This window comes from Colobus angolensis, unplaced genomic scaffold, assembly GCF_000951035.1.
Source record: "Colobus angolensis palliatus isolate OR3802 unplaced genomic scaffold, Cang.pa_1.0 Scaffold352, whole genome shotgun sequence".
NCBI classification, from domain to species: Eukaryota; Metazoa; Chordata; class Mammalia; order Primates; family Cercopithecidae; genus Colobus; species Colobus angolensis.
In genome coordinates this window covers 1,438,260-1,457,872 of record NW_012116844.1, presented here as the reverse complement: position 1 = coordinate 1,457,872, position 19,613 = coordinate 1,438,260, and the positions used below count along the sequence as shown (strand labels likewise).

Below are 19,613 nucleotides of genomic sequence, written 5' to 3'. Positions count from 1 at the left end.
ACCAGCTCCTCCTTGTACCTCTGGTAGAATTCAGCTGTGAATCCGTCTGGTCCTGGACTTTTTTGGTTGGTAGGCTATTAATTATTGCCTCAATTACAGAGTCTGCTATTGTTCTATTCAGAGATTCAACTTCTTCCTGGTTAGTCTTGGGAGAGTGTAAGTGTCCAGGAAATAAGTGCAATGTGGTGCTGAGAAGAATGTATATTCTGTTGCTTTGGGGTGGAGAGTTCTGTAGATGTCTGTTAGGTCCACTTGGTGCAGAGTTGAGTTCAGTTCCTGGATATCCTTGTTAACTTTCTGTCTTGTTGATCTGTCTGATGTTGACAGTGGGGTGTTAAAAGTCTCCCATTATTATTGTATGGGAGTCTAAGTCTCTTTGTAAGTCTCTCAGGACTTGTTTTATGAATCTGGGTGCGTCTGTATTGGGTGCATATATATTTAGGATAATTAGCTGTTCATGTTGAATTGATCCCTTTACCATTATGTAACGGCCTTGTCTCTTTTGATTTTTGTTGGTTTAAAGTCTGTTTTATCAGAGACTAGGATTGCAATCCCTGCCTTTTTTCGTTTTCCATTTGCTTGGTAGATCTTCCTCCATCCTTTTATTTTGAGCCTACGTGTGTCTCTGCACGTGAGATGGGTCTCCTGAATACAGCAGACTGATGGTTCTTGACTCTTTATCCAATTTGCCAGTCTGTGTCTTTTAATTGGACCGTTTAGTCCATTTACATTTAAGGTTAATATTGTTTTGTGTGAACTTGATCCTGTCATTATGATATCAGCTGGTTATTTTGCTCATTGGTTGATGCAGATTCTTCCTAGCATTGATGGTCTTTACATTTTGGCATGTTTTTGCAATGGCTGGTACCTGTTGTTCCTTTCCATGTTTAGTCCTTCCTTCAGGAGCTCTTGTAAGGCAGGACTAGTGGTGAGAAAATATCTCAGCATTTGTTTGCCTGTAAAGGATTTTATTTCTCCTTCACTTACGAAGCTTAGTTTGGCTGGATATGAAATTCTGGGTTGAAAATTCTTTCTTTTAAGAATGTTGAATATTGGCCCCCACTCTCTTCTGGCTTGTAGAGTTTCTGCTGAGAGATCTGCTGTTAGTCTGATGGGCTTCCATTTGTGGGTAACTCGACCTTTCTCTCTGGCTGCTTAACATTTTTTCCTTCATTTCAACCTTGGTGAATCTGACCACTATGTGTTTTCAGGTTTTTCTTCTCAAGGAGTATCTTTGTGGCTTTTTCTGTATTACCTGAATTTGAATGTTGGCCTGCCTTTTGTTAGGGAAGTTCTCCTGGATGATATCCTGAAGAGTGTTTTCCAACTTGGTTCCATTCTCCGTGTCACTTTCAGGTACACCAATCAAATGTAAATTTGGTCTTTTCACATAATCCCATATTTCTTTGAGGCTTTGTTGGTTTGTTTTTACTGTTTTTTCTCTAAACTTCTCTTCTCCCTTCATTTCATTCATTTGATCTTCAGTCACTGATACACTTTCTTCCACTTGATTGAACTGGCTACTGAAGCTTCTGCATGCATCACATAGTTCTCGTGCCACAGTTTTCAGCTCCATCAGGTCATTTAACGTCTTCTCAAAGCTGTTTATTCTAGTTAGCCATTCTTCTAATCCTTTTTCAAGGTTTTTAGCTTCCTTGAGATGGTTTCAAGCATCCTCCTTTAGCTTGGAGAAGTTTATTATTATCGATCTTCTGAAGCCTACTTCTCTCAACTTGTCAAAGTCATTTTCCATCCAGCTTTGTTCTGTTGCTGGCAAGCAGCTGCAATCCTTTGGAGAAGAGGCACTCTGGTTTTTAGAATTTTCAGCTTTTTCTGCTCTGGTTTCTCCCCATCTTAGTGGTTTTATCTACCTTTGGTCTTTGATGATGGTGACCTACATTTGGGGTTTTGGTATGGATGTCCTTTTTGTTGATGTTGATGCTATTCCTTTCTGTTTGTTAGTTTTCCTTCTAACAGTCAGGACCCTCAGCTGTAGGTCCATTGGAGCTTGCTGGAGGTCCACTCCAGACCAGGTTTTCCTCGGTATCACCCACGGAGCCTGAAGAACAGCAAATATTGCAGAACAGTGAATGTTGCTGCCTGATTCTTCCTCTGGAAGCTTTGTCTTAGAGGGGCACCTGGCTGTATGAGGTGTCAGTCGGCCCCTACTGGGAGGTGTCTCCCAGTTAGGCTACTCAGGGGTCAGGGACTCACTTTAGGAAGCAGTCTGTCCATTCTCAGATCTCAAACTCCATGGAGGGAGAACCACTGCTCTCTTCAAAGCTGTCAGACAGGGACATTTAAGTCTGCAGGAGTTTCTGTTGCCTTTTGTTCAGCTACACCCTGCCCCCAGAGGTGGAGTCTACAGAGGCAGGCAGGCCTTGTTGAGCTGCGGTGGGGTCCAACCAGTTCGAGCTTCCCAGCTGCTGTGTTTACCTAGTCAAGCCTCAGCAACGGCGGACACCCCTCCCCCAGTCTTGCTGCCACCTCGCAGTTTCATCTCGGACTGCTATGCTAGCAGTGAGCAAGGCTCCATGGGTGTGGGACCCACCAAGCCAGGCGTGGGATATAATCTCCTGGTGTGCCATTTGCTAAGACTGTTGGAAAAGTGCTGTAAGAGAGTGGGAGTGTCCTGATTTTCCAGGTACTGTCTGTTACGGCTTCCCTTGACTAGGAAAGGGGGTTCCCTGACCCCTTGTGCTTCCCGGGTGAGGTGATGCCCCACCGTTTTGGCTCACACTCCATGGGTTGCACCCACTGTCCAACCAGTCCCAGTGAGATGAACCCAGTAGCTCATTTGGAAATGCATAAATCATCCATTTTCTTGGTCGCTCATGCTGGGAGCTGTAGACTGGAGCTGTTCCTATTCGGCCATCTTGGGTGGTTCCAGGTTGTGTGTTCTTCATGAGAATCTAATGCCTGATGATCTGTCACTGTCTTCCATTAGCCTCACATGGGGCCATCTAGTTGCAGGAAAACAAGCTCAAGGCTCCCACTGATTCTACATTATGGTGTATAATTATTTCATTACATATTACAATGTAATAATAATATAAATGAAGTGCACAAACACTTGAATCATGCCAAAATCATCCCCCACCTCGGCCCTGGTCCATGGAAAAAATGTTAAATTTGTTCACTTTCTCTGGTGTGAAAAAAGGTGAGGACCACTGACCTAGATCATAATTTTTTTCATTTGTTGTGATACTGTAATCAATGGGCTAGAGATGACAAATTTCTCAGCATGGAAGAAGCAACTGCTACAAAAAAGCAAAAAGAGATCATCAGAGACAGCAACATAAAAATAGTCATTGGGCACACACTCCTCAATGATCTAAGTAAGGGCCTCACTAAAGTGATCTCTAGGTTTGGTTACCCAAAAATAAGGACTCACAAAAGGAGATTAATGGGCTCTTCACTTAACTCATGGCCTGGTGGTAGTGTGCCACTGTGGGCTCAATGGCAGCCTCCTAGGGTCTGCCCAGTGCTGGCCCCTATAACTAATAAAAATGCTGCTCTCCTCTTCTCCCATTGAATTTTGAAAAGAATTAGAGAGCCCTGCCAATTTTTATGTAAATATTTTCATTTAAAAAAAAACAGAAAACAAGACTATCACATGGCCAGTATCCCTATGTCCCCAGTGAGGAATGGAGGCCCTATATCAAAGTTAAAGTTCAAAGTGGACATGGAGAATTTCATTTCTTGGGCCTTTTGCATAATAGTGCACAGGTGACTGTGATCCCCAAAATCCCTGGCATGAGAATGAGGAGGAAATAGATAATGTCCTCTAGTTTTCAACTGGAGGCCACCACCACCAAGATCCTGATCTGACTACAGGTAGGTCTCTTCAAGCCACTACATACTTCTTCCATCATTATGGCACCCATTACTGAATGGGTTGTTGCTACGACACATTGTCTATGTCTACCCCTGACTGTATTCAACCCCATCCCTGAGGGGAATTGTTGCAATTAGGACCGTTTTAGTGGGGTATATGGAAGACTAAACCAGCCAGACTACCAGCACCTAGTGTCTTTGTCTCTTAAAAACACTATCGACTGTCAGGGGAAAAAAAAAATGTCTTCATTGCTGTGCTTAAGGAAGCCAAAGTTCACCATCTGGCCTTTTGCTTAAGGCACTGTGTGCCTACAAAATAATTGACTATTGGTGGCTCATGCCATAGTTCTGTCTTTGGCACTGGTGTTACCTGACATTATGACTATCACAGAGGCTACTACCCAAGCTGAGGCAAATGGTTATAAAGCAATTGACATTGTAAATGCCCTTTTCAGTATCCTTGTCCACAAAGATGATCAAGATCAGTCTCTCTTACATTAAATGGGCTGCATTACACCTTTAACGTCCTCCTCAAGGCTATGACATGAAAACAGCACCAATCCCAGATGAGGCACTGGCCTTCCACTATATTCATCGCATCCTCCACTGGGCCCAGACAAAAACACCACCCAGCAAGTGCTAGGTCACTCTCAGCTTTAGTCACTCTCAGCCCCAACAAATAAAAGGAAAGCCCAGACTGGAGCTCTCACATTCCCTTCATGAACATCTTCATGACACCATCTATCAGGTTACCAAGAAGACCTCTACCCTTAGGTGCAGCCTAAAGACAGGATGTTCTGGAGACCCTTCAATGACCACATAGGCTGTTTTTCCCCTTGGCCTTCTCTGATACATTTTGTCATTTGAGTTACACATCTCACCAACCTCTCTGTTTGCCAATTAGAGTCTATGACAGAAGGATATTGCCACATGTCCCAGGGTTCCTGTTGAACACTTGGACCCATAATCTCCTACAGTTGGCTGAAAGTAAACACCCTTTGATAGACTAATGACTTTTACTGGATTTGGTGGACACTGAGCACATAAGCATGCCATAAAATAGTCTCAAGACCAGAAATTCCAATCAAATATTATTGTTCCCTAGTTATTTTAAGGTATTCACACTGTAACATGTAATATTTCTATAAACTGTATGCTCAACTACATAGTCATGAACCATAGAAAAATGATCTAATGAGATTAACTTTTAAAATTTAAAGTTACCTGTAATTATTATACTTACTACTATGTCTTTTCTCTCTAGGAAGTTTTTCATTTTTTTTAATTTGCATTTCCTGTTTTGACAATGAATCTTGATGTTCAAGTGCAAGATTTTTGCCTGGTTCTTCTTCATGAGCTACATAAGGAGATGCATTTAGTCTCTTAATGGAAAAACAGACCTACTGTGAAATCTCTAGATTTCAAACTTGCAATTGTGTAGCAAAATTTTCTCATTTTGATAAATTTGTAAGTAAATTATCATAAATCCAGATGTGACATGACTACTATAAGAACATTTTTAATGGGTGTGTGTTGAAGCTCATTATTTCATAACATTTCTAGGCATCTGATACATATTAGTCACTAGTTTCTTTATGTTATTTATACTTTAGGTTAATACATATTCACAGAGATAAAAATAAAAATGCATACATACAATGTTATTTATTATATCATACATGTAATTGCAAAATAGTCAAAACCACATAAACTTTCAAGCAGAGGAGACTGGTTGAATAAACTGAGATATGTATATACAGTAAGTCCTCACATAATGTCATTGATAGAATCTTGGAAACTGTGACCTTAAGCAAAATGACACATAATGAAACCGATTTTACCATAGGCAAATTGACATAAACAAGAGTTAAGTTCCTGCAGTATTTATTTGTAACAAAAACATCACAAACTTCGAAATAAAGACCCAAAACACTTCCAATAGTAAACGCTAAAATAAATGTGAGCTATACATAGATTTAAGAAAAAATAATAAAAACAAGTAAGACAATTATTTACCCAATTTGTGGTTAATCAGTGAGTGATGGTTGTCATACTGGTGGTGAGTTAAGTCAAGGAATGCACTCCTTGATTTATTCAAAGGAATAAATCAAAAGCAAAGCAAAATTGTAAGGAACGCCTCCTCCCATCATATAATTTAAAGCAATCACAAACACGGTAGCTTACAGACTGCTTTTGTACTACATTATTTATTGTCACGCATTTGTATAATTACTGTATATGAATTTTTATTTTACAATAATTTGTATTCATTCATTCACTTGATTTCCAGCCTACTTATTCCAGTTAACAGTTGCAGGTGGTTGGAACATATCCTAGAAGCTCAGAGCAGAAGGGGGGAACTAGCCCTCGACGGAATGTCATGCCATATCAGGGCGCACTCAGACACATACCCACACTCACTCAGTCAGGGACCATTTAGACACACCAATTTACCTAATACACATATCTTTGCATTGTGGGAGGAAATTGGAGCACCTAGAGAAAATTCATGCAGACACAGGGAGAATGTGCTAACTCCAGACCATGTGCCTGGCTAGGAATCAACTTTTTTTTCTTATTAACATTATAATCAAACGATGTTGAACAAAATGATGTTACTCAAGTATGTGCTGTACCACACACTATGGTATAGTACATATGGTAAATAATGTGGTACAAACAACTGTAAGTGTAACTGTAAAAGAAATTAAACATGTCTATAAATTGACCTGAAGGGATTTCAAAGAATAATGTGAAGGAAAAAAATACCTATAAAGGGGAAAACTTGAATGCCATCTTTGGGGAAGGAAGATGAAGAAATGAGAAAAAAATACAGAAGGAAATACAGAGATAGTTATCTTTACAAAAAGAAGCAGAGGAAAGATATAAGAAACAATGTTGTTGGTTACCTACAAAATGAGGGGAGAGGACTGGGCAAGAAAATATACTCCTCTAACTTTTTGCATATATATTGTTTTACTTTTGAAAGTACTTTCATGGCCTACAGATTTCAAAAACAAAATTAAATCAACAAGGAAAAGAAGGTGTGATGAAAACTAAAAGGAAATAATGAAATGAAATCATTGAAGAAAAAATTAAAAGCAATAACTCATCAATATAGTATTTGACATAAACCCTCACTATTGGACATGAGAGGTGGAGGTGGAGTGCAAACAAATCACAAAATCTTTTTAGTTGGTTTGTTGTTCTAGTATATGTTAAGCAATCTGAACTCAATTTGAGAGGAATTAGAAGAGGGAACAAATAACTAAAGGTATTCATGCGGTTCAGAGTTCCAGCTAACTCAGCCTCAGGGTCCATAAAATGGAAAATAGCTTCTTGTTTGGGGCTCCTTCCACTGTGAGACAACCCCATCCCATGCCCACTCACACAGTCTACACTGATGCACTTGCTAAGTGCTTTTCTGTGGGGTAAAATGGGACCCTGGTAGAGTGGGGACCTGCCTCTATCTAGCCTATGGCTTTTAATATGCTCGTAAGTGAATAAGGTTAATTGTTACTTTGAGTTTGGCCTGTTACTTAATAGACCAACTCAAAAACTGGCATTTCTGTTTCTGACAAACTACCACAAACAGCAGGGTGGTCAATGAAGCACAAAGCCTTTCTGGAAGGAACACTTTGGTAGGTGCTAGTGAGCCTGCAGGACACTCTCAGTGGAAAGGGAATGGGGAGACTACTGGATCAAATTGCAAGAGACTCAGCATCCCACAGGGCACTCTGCCAGTCATGTCAATCATGTCTTAGTGCCAGCAGACACCATGGGGTTTTCTAGAATGCTAATGTATTATTTACATGAGCTTTTCAATTCTGACGTGGAACAATAGTCTCTTTATCCTCTGATTCACATACCAAGATAACCAGTGAGTCAATTGAAAAATCTAGCAGATGGGCTCTGAGAAAGCTAGGGAAGTAATTTTGTGGTTACTGCTCATGGCCCTAAGTTAATGGGCTCAAAAAGTTGTAGACTCTGCACACTGAGTTGCACCTAATGACTGTTCTTAGCCCTAGGCACTCCCCTAAAACTGGTGGACAGCCTGTAATGTAGTCAGTTATTGAGACTCATGCTTCAATGAAAAACAGCGCAAAGTCCTGATGATCATTTTGCCCGCACTAAGAGACATGGGTAGTGTGCCTTCACAATAAAGTGATAATCTTGTTTAACTTAGAGAGCAAGAGGGACATATTGTGGAGCTAATCACTACAGAATGTCTCCTTAAGAGAGTCTTGACAGTGCCCATATTGCCTAAGGAAGTGGAGGAAAGGGGAATGAAGGACGCAAACATCTGAGACCCTCTGCTTCCTCAGTTGTATACTATTTTTGGCTCTGACAGGATTGCCCACCCATGACATGTTCCCTACAACTGGAAAACATGTTTGGGCCATCATCTGCAGAGGCTATAATGGCCCCTTGGACCACTCGGCTGTCTCTAAGGTCACTGATGGAGTGAAGACAGTAATGACAAGATTTGACCAGACGCAGATCTCTAGTTTCATTTCATAGCCTTTACTAGCTCAATTAAACCTCCTTATAAGATAATGTCAATTAATTTGTGGCACAATTCAGATCTTAACTGACAAATTTCTGGGCATGGAAAAAGCATCTACCACCAAGATAGCAATGTGTGACCAGTGAACAGTGTGATCTAAAAATAATTTGGCATCCACTCCTGGGTGATCTAGAGGGCTCTCCCCAAGAAATATCTGAGTCTAGTTAATCAATGATGGAATCTGAAGTAGGACACTGATGGACTTTTCACCAAGAATCTCCTGGCCAGGTAGTGGGCCATGGATACCAACACACAGCCCCACTAAATCCAGACTGTGATGACCCCTATGACTAATGAAAGTGCCCTTCCCTTTGTACCTCCCAGTGATATTGAAATGAATCAGAGAACCCTCCACTATTTTTGCTCAAACTTCATGCTCTCGAAAATAAAGAAATTTAAGAGTTAGGCCAAGATCCCTATATTACCAGTGGTAATCCGAGAATGCATGGTAACATCAAAATTTAAAGGGAAGGTGGGAGGAAATTGCATTTTTAGGGTCATTAGGATACTGGTGCACAGGTGGCTGTGATTCCCACAACCTCTGACACCAGGAACTGGGGAAAGAAGTAATGCTCTCTGGTTTTGCGTCTGAGGGCACCACCAACAGGACCCTCAGTCAAACACTATCGTGAGAGTATCCTTTCAGACAACTGCAAAACTCCATTTTATTCCCCTCCCCCACCAAATGTATTGTTGGTATAGATGTATTTTCTATGTGAACCCCTACTTGCATTCATCCCAATCCCTGATGGGAACTGAGGCATTTAAGGTCATTTTAGTTGGGCATATGGAAGAATGTAAATATCCAGATTAACAGCACCTAGCACCTTTATTTCCCAAAATAGGTTCCTAGGAAGAAACAGAAATGGCTGTCGTCATTTGTTGAGCTTACTGAAGCAAAAGTTCTCCATGAGACTATTTCTTCATTCAATAACTAAGTAGATCTTGTACACAGCCTCAAGTGCATAATGACTCAATTGATTTTGCTGTTCCATTGCTATATTACAGCCCTGGGCACCAAAGACACATGAAACTATAGTTGTCATACAGGATATTTTCCAAACTGAAGGAACTTGGTTTGCAACAACTGACATCTCAAATGCCTTTCCATATCTTTTTTTCACTTAGATTTTCAGTTTAACCTTATAGAGAATAAGTTGGAAAACATAACTAATATCCTTCCACAAGGCTACCAAACTGCTCTAATATCTGTCATCAATGCATAATGACCTCTAAATGGCCTGGTCCCAAAGGAGGACTAGCCTTTCATTATATTGATTATATTATTTAAGTGGACTCAAGCAAGGACATCACCCAAAAGGACTGGCTGCTCTAATGACTCACCAGTGGGTCTTAGGCCATTAGTTCAGACAAGATACAGTTACCAAGTACCTGGATGAAATGCCTAGGATTGATCTCTAAGGGGTGACATCTCATTCCAGAGGAGACTGCCAAGCTTTGATCTTTTCTGGTCTAACAAATAAAAACAAGCCCAGGCTGGGTGCAATGGCTCACACCTACAATGTCAGCACTTTGGGAGGCTGAGGCGGGTGGATCATTTGAGGTTGGGAGTTTGAGACCAGCCTGGCCAACATGGTGAAACCTCGCCTCTATTAAAAATACAAAAATTAGGCAGGCGTGGTGGGGCATGCCTATAATCTCAGCTACTTGGGAGGCTGAGGCAGGAAAATCACTTGAGCCTGGGAGGCAGAGGTTGCGGTGAGCCAAGATTGGGCCACTGCACTCCAGTCTGGGCAAGAAAGTGAGACCCTGTCTGAAAAAATAAAAACAAACAAACAAGCCCAGCAGTTACTGGAACTGTTTGGATAAATACGGATAAATACACTCCCATTTTCCCTATGTGTGATCCTTGATGACATTCATTCATCTATGGGGTTACCAGAAATTCTGTTTCATTTCAGTGGGGCCATGACCAAAAGCATGCCCTAGAGGCCCTTAAACAGGTGTCCTAGGTTACCTTCCCCTCGGTTATTATGATCCCCATTTGCTGTTTTGAGTTACAGATCTAAGCAATATCTTTGCTGATTGGTGCCTATGGCAGAAGGCCACAGGTGAGAGGTTTTAAGTTTTTGGGCCCATAATTACTTTGAGTTGCCTGAAAGGCACACTACTTTAGAAAGACAATTACACATTTGTTATAAAGCCTTGGGGGATACTATGTGTCCTGTGGTCATGAAATAATCTAAGGGCCAGAAATGTCAACCAAAATGTATGAATATATTTCCCTTTTTTTCTTTAATTATGGTAGGGTATTCACATTTTAGTCAAAGTGTAAAACTTTTGTGAACCAAAGCAAAAATACCTTCGGATGAACTTACTTTTAAATAATTTTAAGTCATCTTTATTTTTTATACTTACTAGTAATTCTTTGCCCTTTGAGAGTTCCTTGTTCCTTCACTTGCATTTCTGATTTTGACATTGAGTCTTGATGCCCAAGTGTAAGATTTTCATTTGGTTCTTTATCATGAGCTACAGAAAAAAATGTGTTTAGTCCGTAAATTAAAAATAAATCTATTTGAAATCAAATTTACCAGTGTGCAGTGGCATTTTGTCTCATTTTTATAGAGTTACGAATACATTACCAAGATGCTATATCTACTATGAAAATTGTGAGAAGAGTTTCAATGGGTGTGTTTTGGAACTATCTCATCATATCAATATTCCTGCACTTTGAATATGTTTTATCTTAGTCCCTGGCTTTCTTAGGTTTTTTATATTTTCAATTAATACATATTCATAAACTAAACAATGAAAATGCATATGCACAAGGTTATTCATTACAGCATAATTGCAAATACTCAAAACCACCTAAATGTACAAGCATAGATCTGTTGAGTAAAGCATAACAACTATGGACTATAACGTGGTCCAAAAAACTGCACATACAGTTATAAAAGGAATGAAAAAGATCCCTACAAACTGACTTGGTGATATTTCTATGAAATAATATTTAGTGGAAAAAAACCAAAAGGGAAAATATCTAGAATACTATCTTTTAAGTAAGAAAGTAGAGGAAATAAGAAAAATATGGAGAGATATCTATCTTTATTAAATAAAACACAGAAAGATAAACCAGAAAACAAAGTAGTTTGTTATCAAGTCACTGCAAACACTGCTTGCTGAGTTGCACCCAATGACTATTGTTAACTCTAAATATGTCTCTGGCATGAACAGACAGCCTATGATGACACATTTATTTGAGATTTATATTAAATTTGAAAGAATAAAGTTCTCTCAGGTTCACCTCACCAGTGACCTGAGGAGTTTATAGGAACTTGAGTAGTTTGCTTCTACCATAAAGGAGGTAAGCATGTTAAGATAGTGTGCGACAGTGGCACCGTATATAGTGTGTCACAATAGGGCCCCTTGTTCTGAGTGTCCTAAAAGTGTCCAAGGAAGATGAGGAAGGGTGGCAGGGAAAAAAAAGAGATATGAGCACTAGAGATACTCTCCTTTCTCTATAGGCTATCATTTGTTCTCTGAAAGTTTGGCCCACTCATGATGAGTTCCCTGACACTGCAAGCATTGTCTAGTCACTCAACAATGAAGTCTCAAAGAAGAGCTTGACGGACTCCCCACTAAGGATCTTCTGGCCAGGCAGTAGGGCATAGGGCCAACATACAGCCCCACCAGAGTCAAAATGGTAGTGATACCTATAACTAACACATGTGCTATTTCCTCTACCCATCACAGTGATCTTAAGATGAATCAGAGAACATGGTCTGTGTTTACCCAGAAGTCTCAGCTTTCAAAACAAAACAAAATTACAGGTTAAGCCAACAGACCTATTTCCACAGTGGCACCTGAGGATGTATACCAAGTCAGAGTTCAAAGAGGTCATAGTGCAGAATTGCATAACTTGCACCATTTGAACACTAGTTTACCAATAACTGATCTCCACAATCTCTGACACCAGGATGAGGGTGAAACAGATAATGCTACATGGTGTGTGGTCTGAAGCCACCAAAAACATGACCTTTACCCAAACACAACTATGGGTGGGTCCCACTGGGCCACTACAAGCCTCTGTTTATATGACTCCTTCTACTGAATATATTATTGATATAGAAGTACCTTCTGTGTGAACCCCCAATCACATCAGCCTCAAGCCCTGATGGGAAATACTGCAGTTAAGGTCATTTTAGTGAAGCATGTGGAAGACTGTAAACTTACTAAACCACAAGTGTCTAGAGATTTGTCTCTAGAAAATACCTGAGGGAGAAATAGAAATCACTGCCCTTATTGCTCAGCTCTTCATAATCATAAAGCCAAAGATGTTCATGAGACTATTTCTCCATGCAATAACTAAGTTGGCCTGTGTATCGCCTTGGGTGCCTATAAACTCCATTGATTATGGGAAGCTCAATGCTATGGTACATCTTAGAACACTACTATGACCTGACATTGTGACTGTCCATAAAGGTAATTACCCAAGCTGAGGGAAGTAGGTATAAAGCAATCGACATTGCAAATGCCCTTTTCAGCATTCCTGTCCACACAGATGATCAGGAACAGTTTGTCTTATATGGAACAGGTTGGAATACACCTTTAAAATCCCTCCACAAAACCATGATCTGGAAACAGTTTTGTTCCAATTAACCTTCCAAGACATTGATGACTCCCTACTGGTAGGCCCAGGCAAGTCCACTACCCAGCAAGGACTGGATGTTGTATTGGCCCAATGCAGCAATATGGTGGGGCCATTATTACATAAAAAATACAAAGACCTTGTTACCCAAGGGGAATTCCTGGGAGTAAACTAGAAAGGGGAAACATGTCTCATGCCTGAGGAGATAACTGTCAAACTATGGTCCCTCTCTATTGCAACAAATACACAAGAGGCCAAGCAATTTGTGAACCTATTCTGCTACTGGCAGTCTCACATTGCGCTTGATGGAATCCTGATTGCAATCATTTTAAAGTTACCAAAAAGGCCTCTACCTTGGAGCAGGCCCCAACCAACAGAATGCCCTGGAGTCCATCTAACAAGCCTCCTATGCCACTGTTCCCCTTGGCTTCTCTGATCTTTATTTGAATTACAGGTCTCAGCAAATTTTCTGTTCATTGATTGATGCCAAATGGAAGCAGCTTACTGAATAGGTCAGCGGAATAAATTGGGCTTTTGGACCTGTAACTTCCTAGAGTTGGATAAAAGGTACACACTCTTTGAAACACAACTATTGGCCTGTTATTGTCCTTGGTGAATAATGAGCACACGATCATGGCTACAAAATACCATTACAACCAGAAATACTAAATAAAAGTAATAAATACTCTAGCTTTTGTTCTCTAGTTATCTTATGGTATTCACACTTTAGGTTCAAGGTAAAATTTCTGTAAATTCAAGACTCATGAACTGAAGAAAAATACCTTTGCTGTGACGAATTTAAAATAATTTAAAGTTATGTGTAATTTTTATACTTACTGGTGAGTGGTTGCTGTGTAGAAGTTTCTTGTTTCTTTACTTGCAATTTGGTTTTTGACATTGATTCTTGATGTTCAACTATAAGCCTTCCATTTGGTACTTCATTATGAGCTACATAAAGAAAATACATTTATTCCACTAAATAGAAAAATGGATCTATTGTGAAATTTCAGTATTTCAATTTTATAAAACATTTACATGAGCATTCTCTGTCACTTGTACAAAGTTATAGCTAAATTACAATAATGATAGATTTGATGAGAAAATGCTGAAAAGAATTTAAATGGCTGTATGTTGAAGCTTTCTCACTTTATAAACATTTCTAGGAATCATATATAGTTAGTCTATATTTTTCTTAGGTATTGTATAGATCATACAGATGTCATAAACCAAACAATAAAAATACATATGTACAAGTTTATCATTATGGCATTATTTATAATTACAAAATACTCAAAACCACATAAATGTTCAAGCATTGGATATTGGTTGAAGAAGCCAATGTATATACTATATACCATAAAGTTCTAGGGGTGTCCAAGGGAGAGAATACAGTCACAGATTCTTAGTTTCTGTTTCTGGTTGTGCCAGTAAAGCCCCTTTTTCATTCCTCTTTTTCGCTTATCACTACAGACAGAAACTAAAAACAATGGCTTTGGGCTGCTAAAAGCCTAAAACAAAACAGACCAGAATGACAACAACAACAAAAATAAGGCAGGTTGGACGAGCTTGTTATAAACTATAGTCTAATGAAAGTTATGGTTAATCTCGATCTCCTGACCTCGTGATCCGCCCGTCTCGGCCTCCCAAAGTGCTGGGATTACAGGCTTGAGCCACCGCGCCCGGCGGAAACCCCGTCTCTACTAAAAAATACAAAAAACTAGCCGGGCGAGGTAGCGGGCGTCTGTAGTCCCAGCTACTCGGGAGGTTGAGACAGGAGAATGGCGTGAACCCGGGAGGCGGAGCTTGCAGTGAGCTGAGATCCGGCCACTGCACTCCAGCCTAGGTGACAGAGCGAGACTCCGTCTCAAAAAAAAAAAAAAAAAAAGAAAGTTATGGTTAATAATGTGGTACAAATAGCTATACATAGAGTTGTAAAAGTAATTTAAACATCTCTATAAACTGACCTGTAGGGATTTCCAGGAGATAATGTTAAGTGAAAAAAAAACCTGAAAAAGGGAAAACTTGTATGCCACCGCTAGGTAAGGAAGAAGGATTAAAAAAAAAAAGAAAGAAAGGACATTAGAAAGATACTTAGCTTTACAAAATGAAACAGGTGAAATGTAAGAATACAATATAGCTGATTACCTACAAGATGAAAGAGGGAGAAGCAGGGAAGGAATGGAACTTCTCTAAGTATACCTTGCATATTTTTTTACTTTTGGAATCAGTTTCAGGTTTCATATATTTCAAAAAAAATAAAACTAAATCATAAAGGATAAGAAGAAACTAAGACGGAAAGCAAACTTAGTGAACCTATTAAAGGGAAAAAAGAACTCACACAGGTAAACTATCAATACAGTATTTAACATATGCCCTAATACATGGGCAAGTGTGTGGAGAATAGACCGTACACACATCATAAAATATTTTCAGTAGGTTTGTTTCTCTAGAAGTACATGCTAAACAATTCTAAAATAATTTTGGAACCGCAATACAATCTAGATTTCAAGATCAACATGGCTGACTAGAGGCAGCTAGTGTGAACTGCTTTCACAGGAGAGAAGGCAGAGTGGCAAGTAAACTTATAAATTTATAAGTGGCAAGTGGCTCTTCAACTGGATCATCCAGGAGGCCACCTTGGGATTCATCAAGGAAGCAGTGGTGACCCACGGAGAGCAGAGAGGAGTGAGGCAGGACAGCTGCCTGCCTGGGATTGGCACAGAGCCAAGGAAGGCTCTCCACCGTACACACCGCTGCCATGAACCTTTGCAAACCTAGGCACAAGAGATCCTGCCCAATCCTACTCCCTGGGAACCCCAGACTGACACAGAAAGCTGCATGGAGTCACAGCAGATCCCTGTTCAGGCCCATGTGGAGTTCCAAGGGCTTTGGATTCCTGAGCACCCTGGGACCAGCTGCCATAGCTCTGCCAACAAGGGAGGCAGGGATCTCCTATGTGCCCCAACAATAAGGGCCCCATCTAGGATACTGAGATGTGGACAGACTGTAGGACTGTAGGCCTCACCTCTGGGGTACTTTGCCAAGCAAAGCCAACTGGCCTAGGTCCTCAGCTCAGCCACCCACCTCACCCCCACCCTCCAACCTAAGCACTTAGGCTAACTGCAGCTCTGCATTTCTCTAGGGCAGAGATTCCAGAGGTAACACAACAGGCCCACAGCTTTTGCCACTGCCAAAGTCCCCCCCAGTCCCTGTTGCCCTGAGGCTAGGGAGACAGTATAGAGCTCAAAAGCTATCTTGGACCTCCAACATGCCACACATGCCATACAGAAAAACAGCCAGACTGTTTTTCATGCAGGTCCCAGGCCTTGCTACTCCTTACTGGGCAGGGCCTCCCGACCTTGGCCTTCAACGCAGCCACTCGACTTCTGCCTGATCACTTCCGTCTGTGGCAGCTCTGTGTTTCTCTGGGGTGGAATTCCCATTGGCAACTGGCAACCAGTCCCTCTGCCATTGCTGCTGCAGTAGTACTCATCCTTGTTGCCACCAAGCTGGGGAAGAAAAAAGAGCCTGAGTGCTTTACCTGAGCCTCCAGCACACCACAGCTGACCTACAGAGAAGAGGCATGACTGTCTTCCCTGTGAGCCCCCACTCCTCCTGCTCTTCACCAGGCAAGGCTCCCTGGCTTGGACTCCACACAAAGCCACCTCACCATTGGATGACTGTTCTGATTGGCAGCGGTTCTACCTTTCTTTAAGGTGGAGCTCCCAAAGACAAGTGACAGGACCTATGCTATTGGCACTGCCAAGGTCCCCATACCCCTGCTGCCCCCAAGCTGGGGAAAGAACAAAAAGCCTAAGCTTGCCCCAGGGCTGCAGTGTACAACCTGGGAATGCCAAGCCAAGACCTGTGGCTGGCACTGAAGTGAAAGAGAAGCCCACACTCTCAGAGTACTAAGGAGGAGCATGGCTGCAAACACAAGGAAATACAGAGGAGCCACATGCCTTAGTAAGAGCCCATTTACCAGCCGTTATGCATAAGTGTCATCTATTGGTTTGTAGTCAAAACTACAACAATAAAAATACCTTGCTAACATACTCCCGTGTGAAAACAAGGGCAAGAATTCAGCCACAAATAAAGACCCTACACAAAGCCTCAGTGCTCTGAAAACATTCAGAAATGAAGTCAATTGACTATACTCAAAATACACCATGGTTAAAGAAATATCAGCCAAAACAGATAAGAGAACCAGTGCAAGAATGCTGTCAACTCTATAATGCAGAGGGTCTTCTTATCTCCAAACAACCACACTAACTCCCCAGCAATGGTTCTTAACCAGAATGAAATGGCTGAAATGACAAACATAGAAAATTTGGATAGCAATGGGGATCACTGAGACTCAGGAGACAGTTTAAATCCAATCCAAGGAATCTAAGTAATCCAGTAAGACTATCTCAAGAGATGAAAGGCAAAATAGTCATTTCAAGAAAGAAATAAATTGATCTCATAGAGCTAAAAATTCACTACAAGAATTTCATAACACAATCGAAAGTATTAACAGCAGAATAAACAAAGCTGAGAAAATCTCAGAGCTTGAAGACTGGTTCTTTGAATTAACCCAGTCAAACAAAAATAAAGAAAAAAGAATTTAAAAAAATTAAAAACCTCCAAAAATGTGTGATTATGTAGAGACCAAATGTGGGATTATGCATAGACTCACTGGTGTCCCTGAAAGAGAGGGAGACAGTGAGAAAGCAATTTGGAAAACATATTTAAGGATACTGTCTACGAAAATTTCTCCAACCTTGGTAGAGAGGTCAATATTCAAAATCCAGAAATTCAGAGAACCCCTTTAAGACACTATGCAAGATGACCATCCCTGAGACACAGTGATCAGATTCTCCAAGGTCAATGTGAAAGAAAAATATTAAAGATAAAAAGGGCAAGTCACTTACAAAGGGAACACCCCCCCAAAATCAGGCTAACAGCAGACCTTTAAGGAGAAATCCTACAAGCCAGAAGAGATTGGGGGCCTGTGACAAATCCACAGCCAATATCATACTGAGCAGGCAAAAGCTCAAAGCAATTTCCTTAAGAACCGGGACAAGACAAGGATGCCCACTCTCACCATTCCTATTCAACATAATACTGGAAGTCCTAGTCAGAGTCACAGGCAAGAAAAAGAAATAAAAGTGATCCGAATAGGAAGAAAGGAATTCAAACTACCTCTCTTCACAGATAATGTAATTCTATATCTAGAAAATCCCATAGTATCTGCCCAAACACTCCAAGATCCGATAAACAAGTTCAACAAAGTTCCAAGATACAAAATAAATGTACAAAAATCAGTAGCATTTCTATATGTCAGTAATGTCTAAGCTGATTGGCAAATCAAGAATGCAATCCTATTCACCATAGCTACAAAAAGAACAAAATATCTAGGATTACAGCAAACCAGCAAGGTGAAAGATCTCTACAATGAGAATTACAAAGCACTACTAAAATAAATCAGAGATGACACAAATAAGTGGAAAAACATTCTGTGCTCATAGATAGGAAGAATCAATATTGCTAAAATTGCCATACTACTCAAAGCAATTTACATATTCTATGCTATTCCTACGAAACTACTAACAACTTTTTTTTTTTACAGAATAAGAAAAACCTATTCTAAAATTCATATGGAACAATAAAGAGCCCAAATAGCCAACGCAATCCTCAGCAAAAAGAACAAAGCCCAAGATAGCACACTACAGAATTTCAAACTATACTACAAGGTTACAGTAACCAAAACAGCACAGTAGTGGTACAAAAACATACACATAGACCAATGCAACAGGTTAGAGAACTCAGAAATAAAGCCACACACCTACAACCATCTGATCTTTGACAAAGCTGACAAACCAAGCAACAGGGAAAGGACTTTCTATTCAGTAAGTTGTGCTAAGATAACAAACAGGCTAGCCATATGCAGTAGATTGAAATTGGAACCCTTCCTTTTACCACATTAAAAAAAAAACTCAAGATGAATTAAATACTTAAATGTAAAACCCAAAAATATAAAACTCTGAAAATTAAACTAGGGAATATCATTCTGGACATAAGACTTGGCAAACACATCATGAGAAAGATGCCAAAAGCCACTGCAATAAAAACAAAAATTAACAAATAGGATCTAATTAAACTAAAGACCTTCTGTAGAGCAAAGGAAACTATCAATAAAGCAAATAGACAACCTACAGAATAGGAGAAAATATTCTCAAACTATGCATCTAACAAAGGTGTAATATCCAGAATCTATAAGGAATTTAAACTAATCAACAAGCAAAAACCAAAGAACCCCATTAAAAATGGGCAAAGGACATGAACAGACACTTATCAAAAGAAGATATACATGCTGCCAACAAGCATAGAAAAAATGCTTAACATCACTAATCATTAGAGAAATGCAAATCAAAACCACAATGAGACACCATCTCACACCAGTCAGAATGGGCATTACTAAAAAGTCAGAAATAAGAGATGCTGGTGAGGTTGTAGAGAAAAAGGAAGGCTTACACATTGCTGATGAGAATGTAAGCAAGTTCAGTCACTGTGGAAAGCCGTTTGGAAATTTCTCAAAGAACTTAAAACTGCCATTTG

At 40.2% G+C, this 19,613-nt stretch overlaps 1 protein-coding gene across 1 annotated transcript in view; it reads right to left on the bottom strand.

The window, feature by feature from the left end:
- The window catches only part of LOC105519575 (uncharacterized protein C10orf68-like), a 213,228-nt gene extending 199,324 nt beyond the window's left edge, over positions 1–13,904 (bottom strand). The window contains exons 1-3 of the mRNA XM_011952950.1: positions 13,851–13,904; positions 10,784–10,894; positions 5,081–5,194 (exon numbers count right to left, since the gene is read on the bottom strand). Of these exons, the coding sequence (XP_011808340.1) occupies positions 5,081–5,194; positions 10,784–10,844 (175 nt within the window). The 5' untranslated portion in view covers positions 10,845–10,894; positions 13,851–13,904. The remainder of the gene's footprint in view (positions 1–5,080; positions 5,195–10,783; positions 10,895–13,850) is intronic.
- Positions 13,905–19,613: the final 5,709 nt, after the last annotated feature.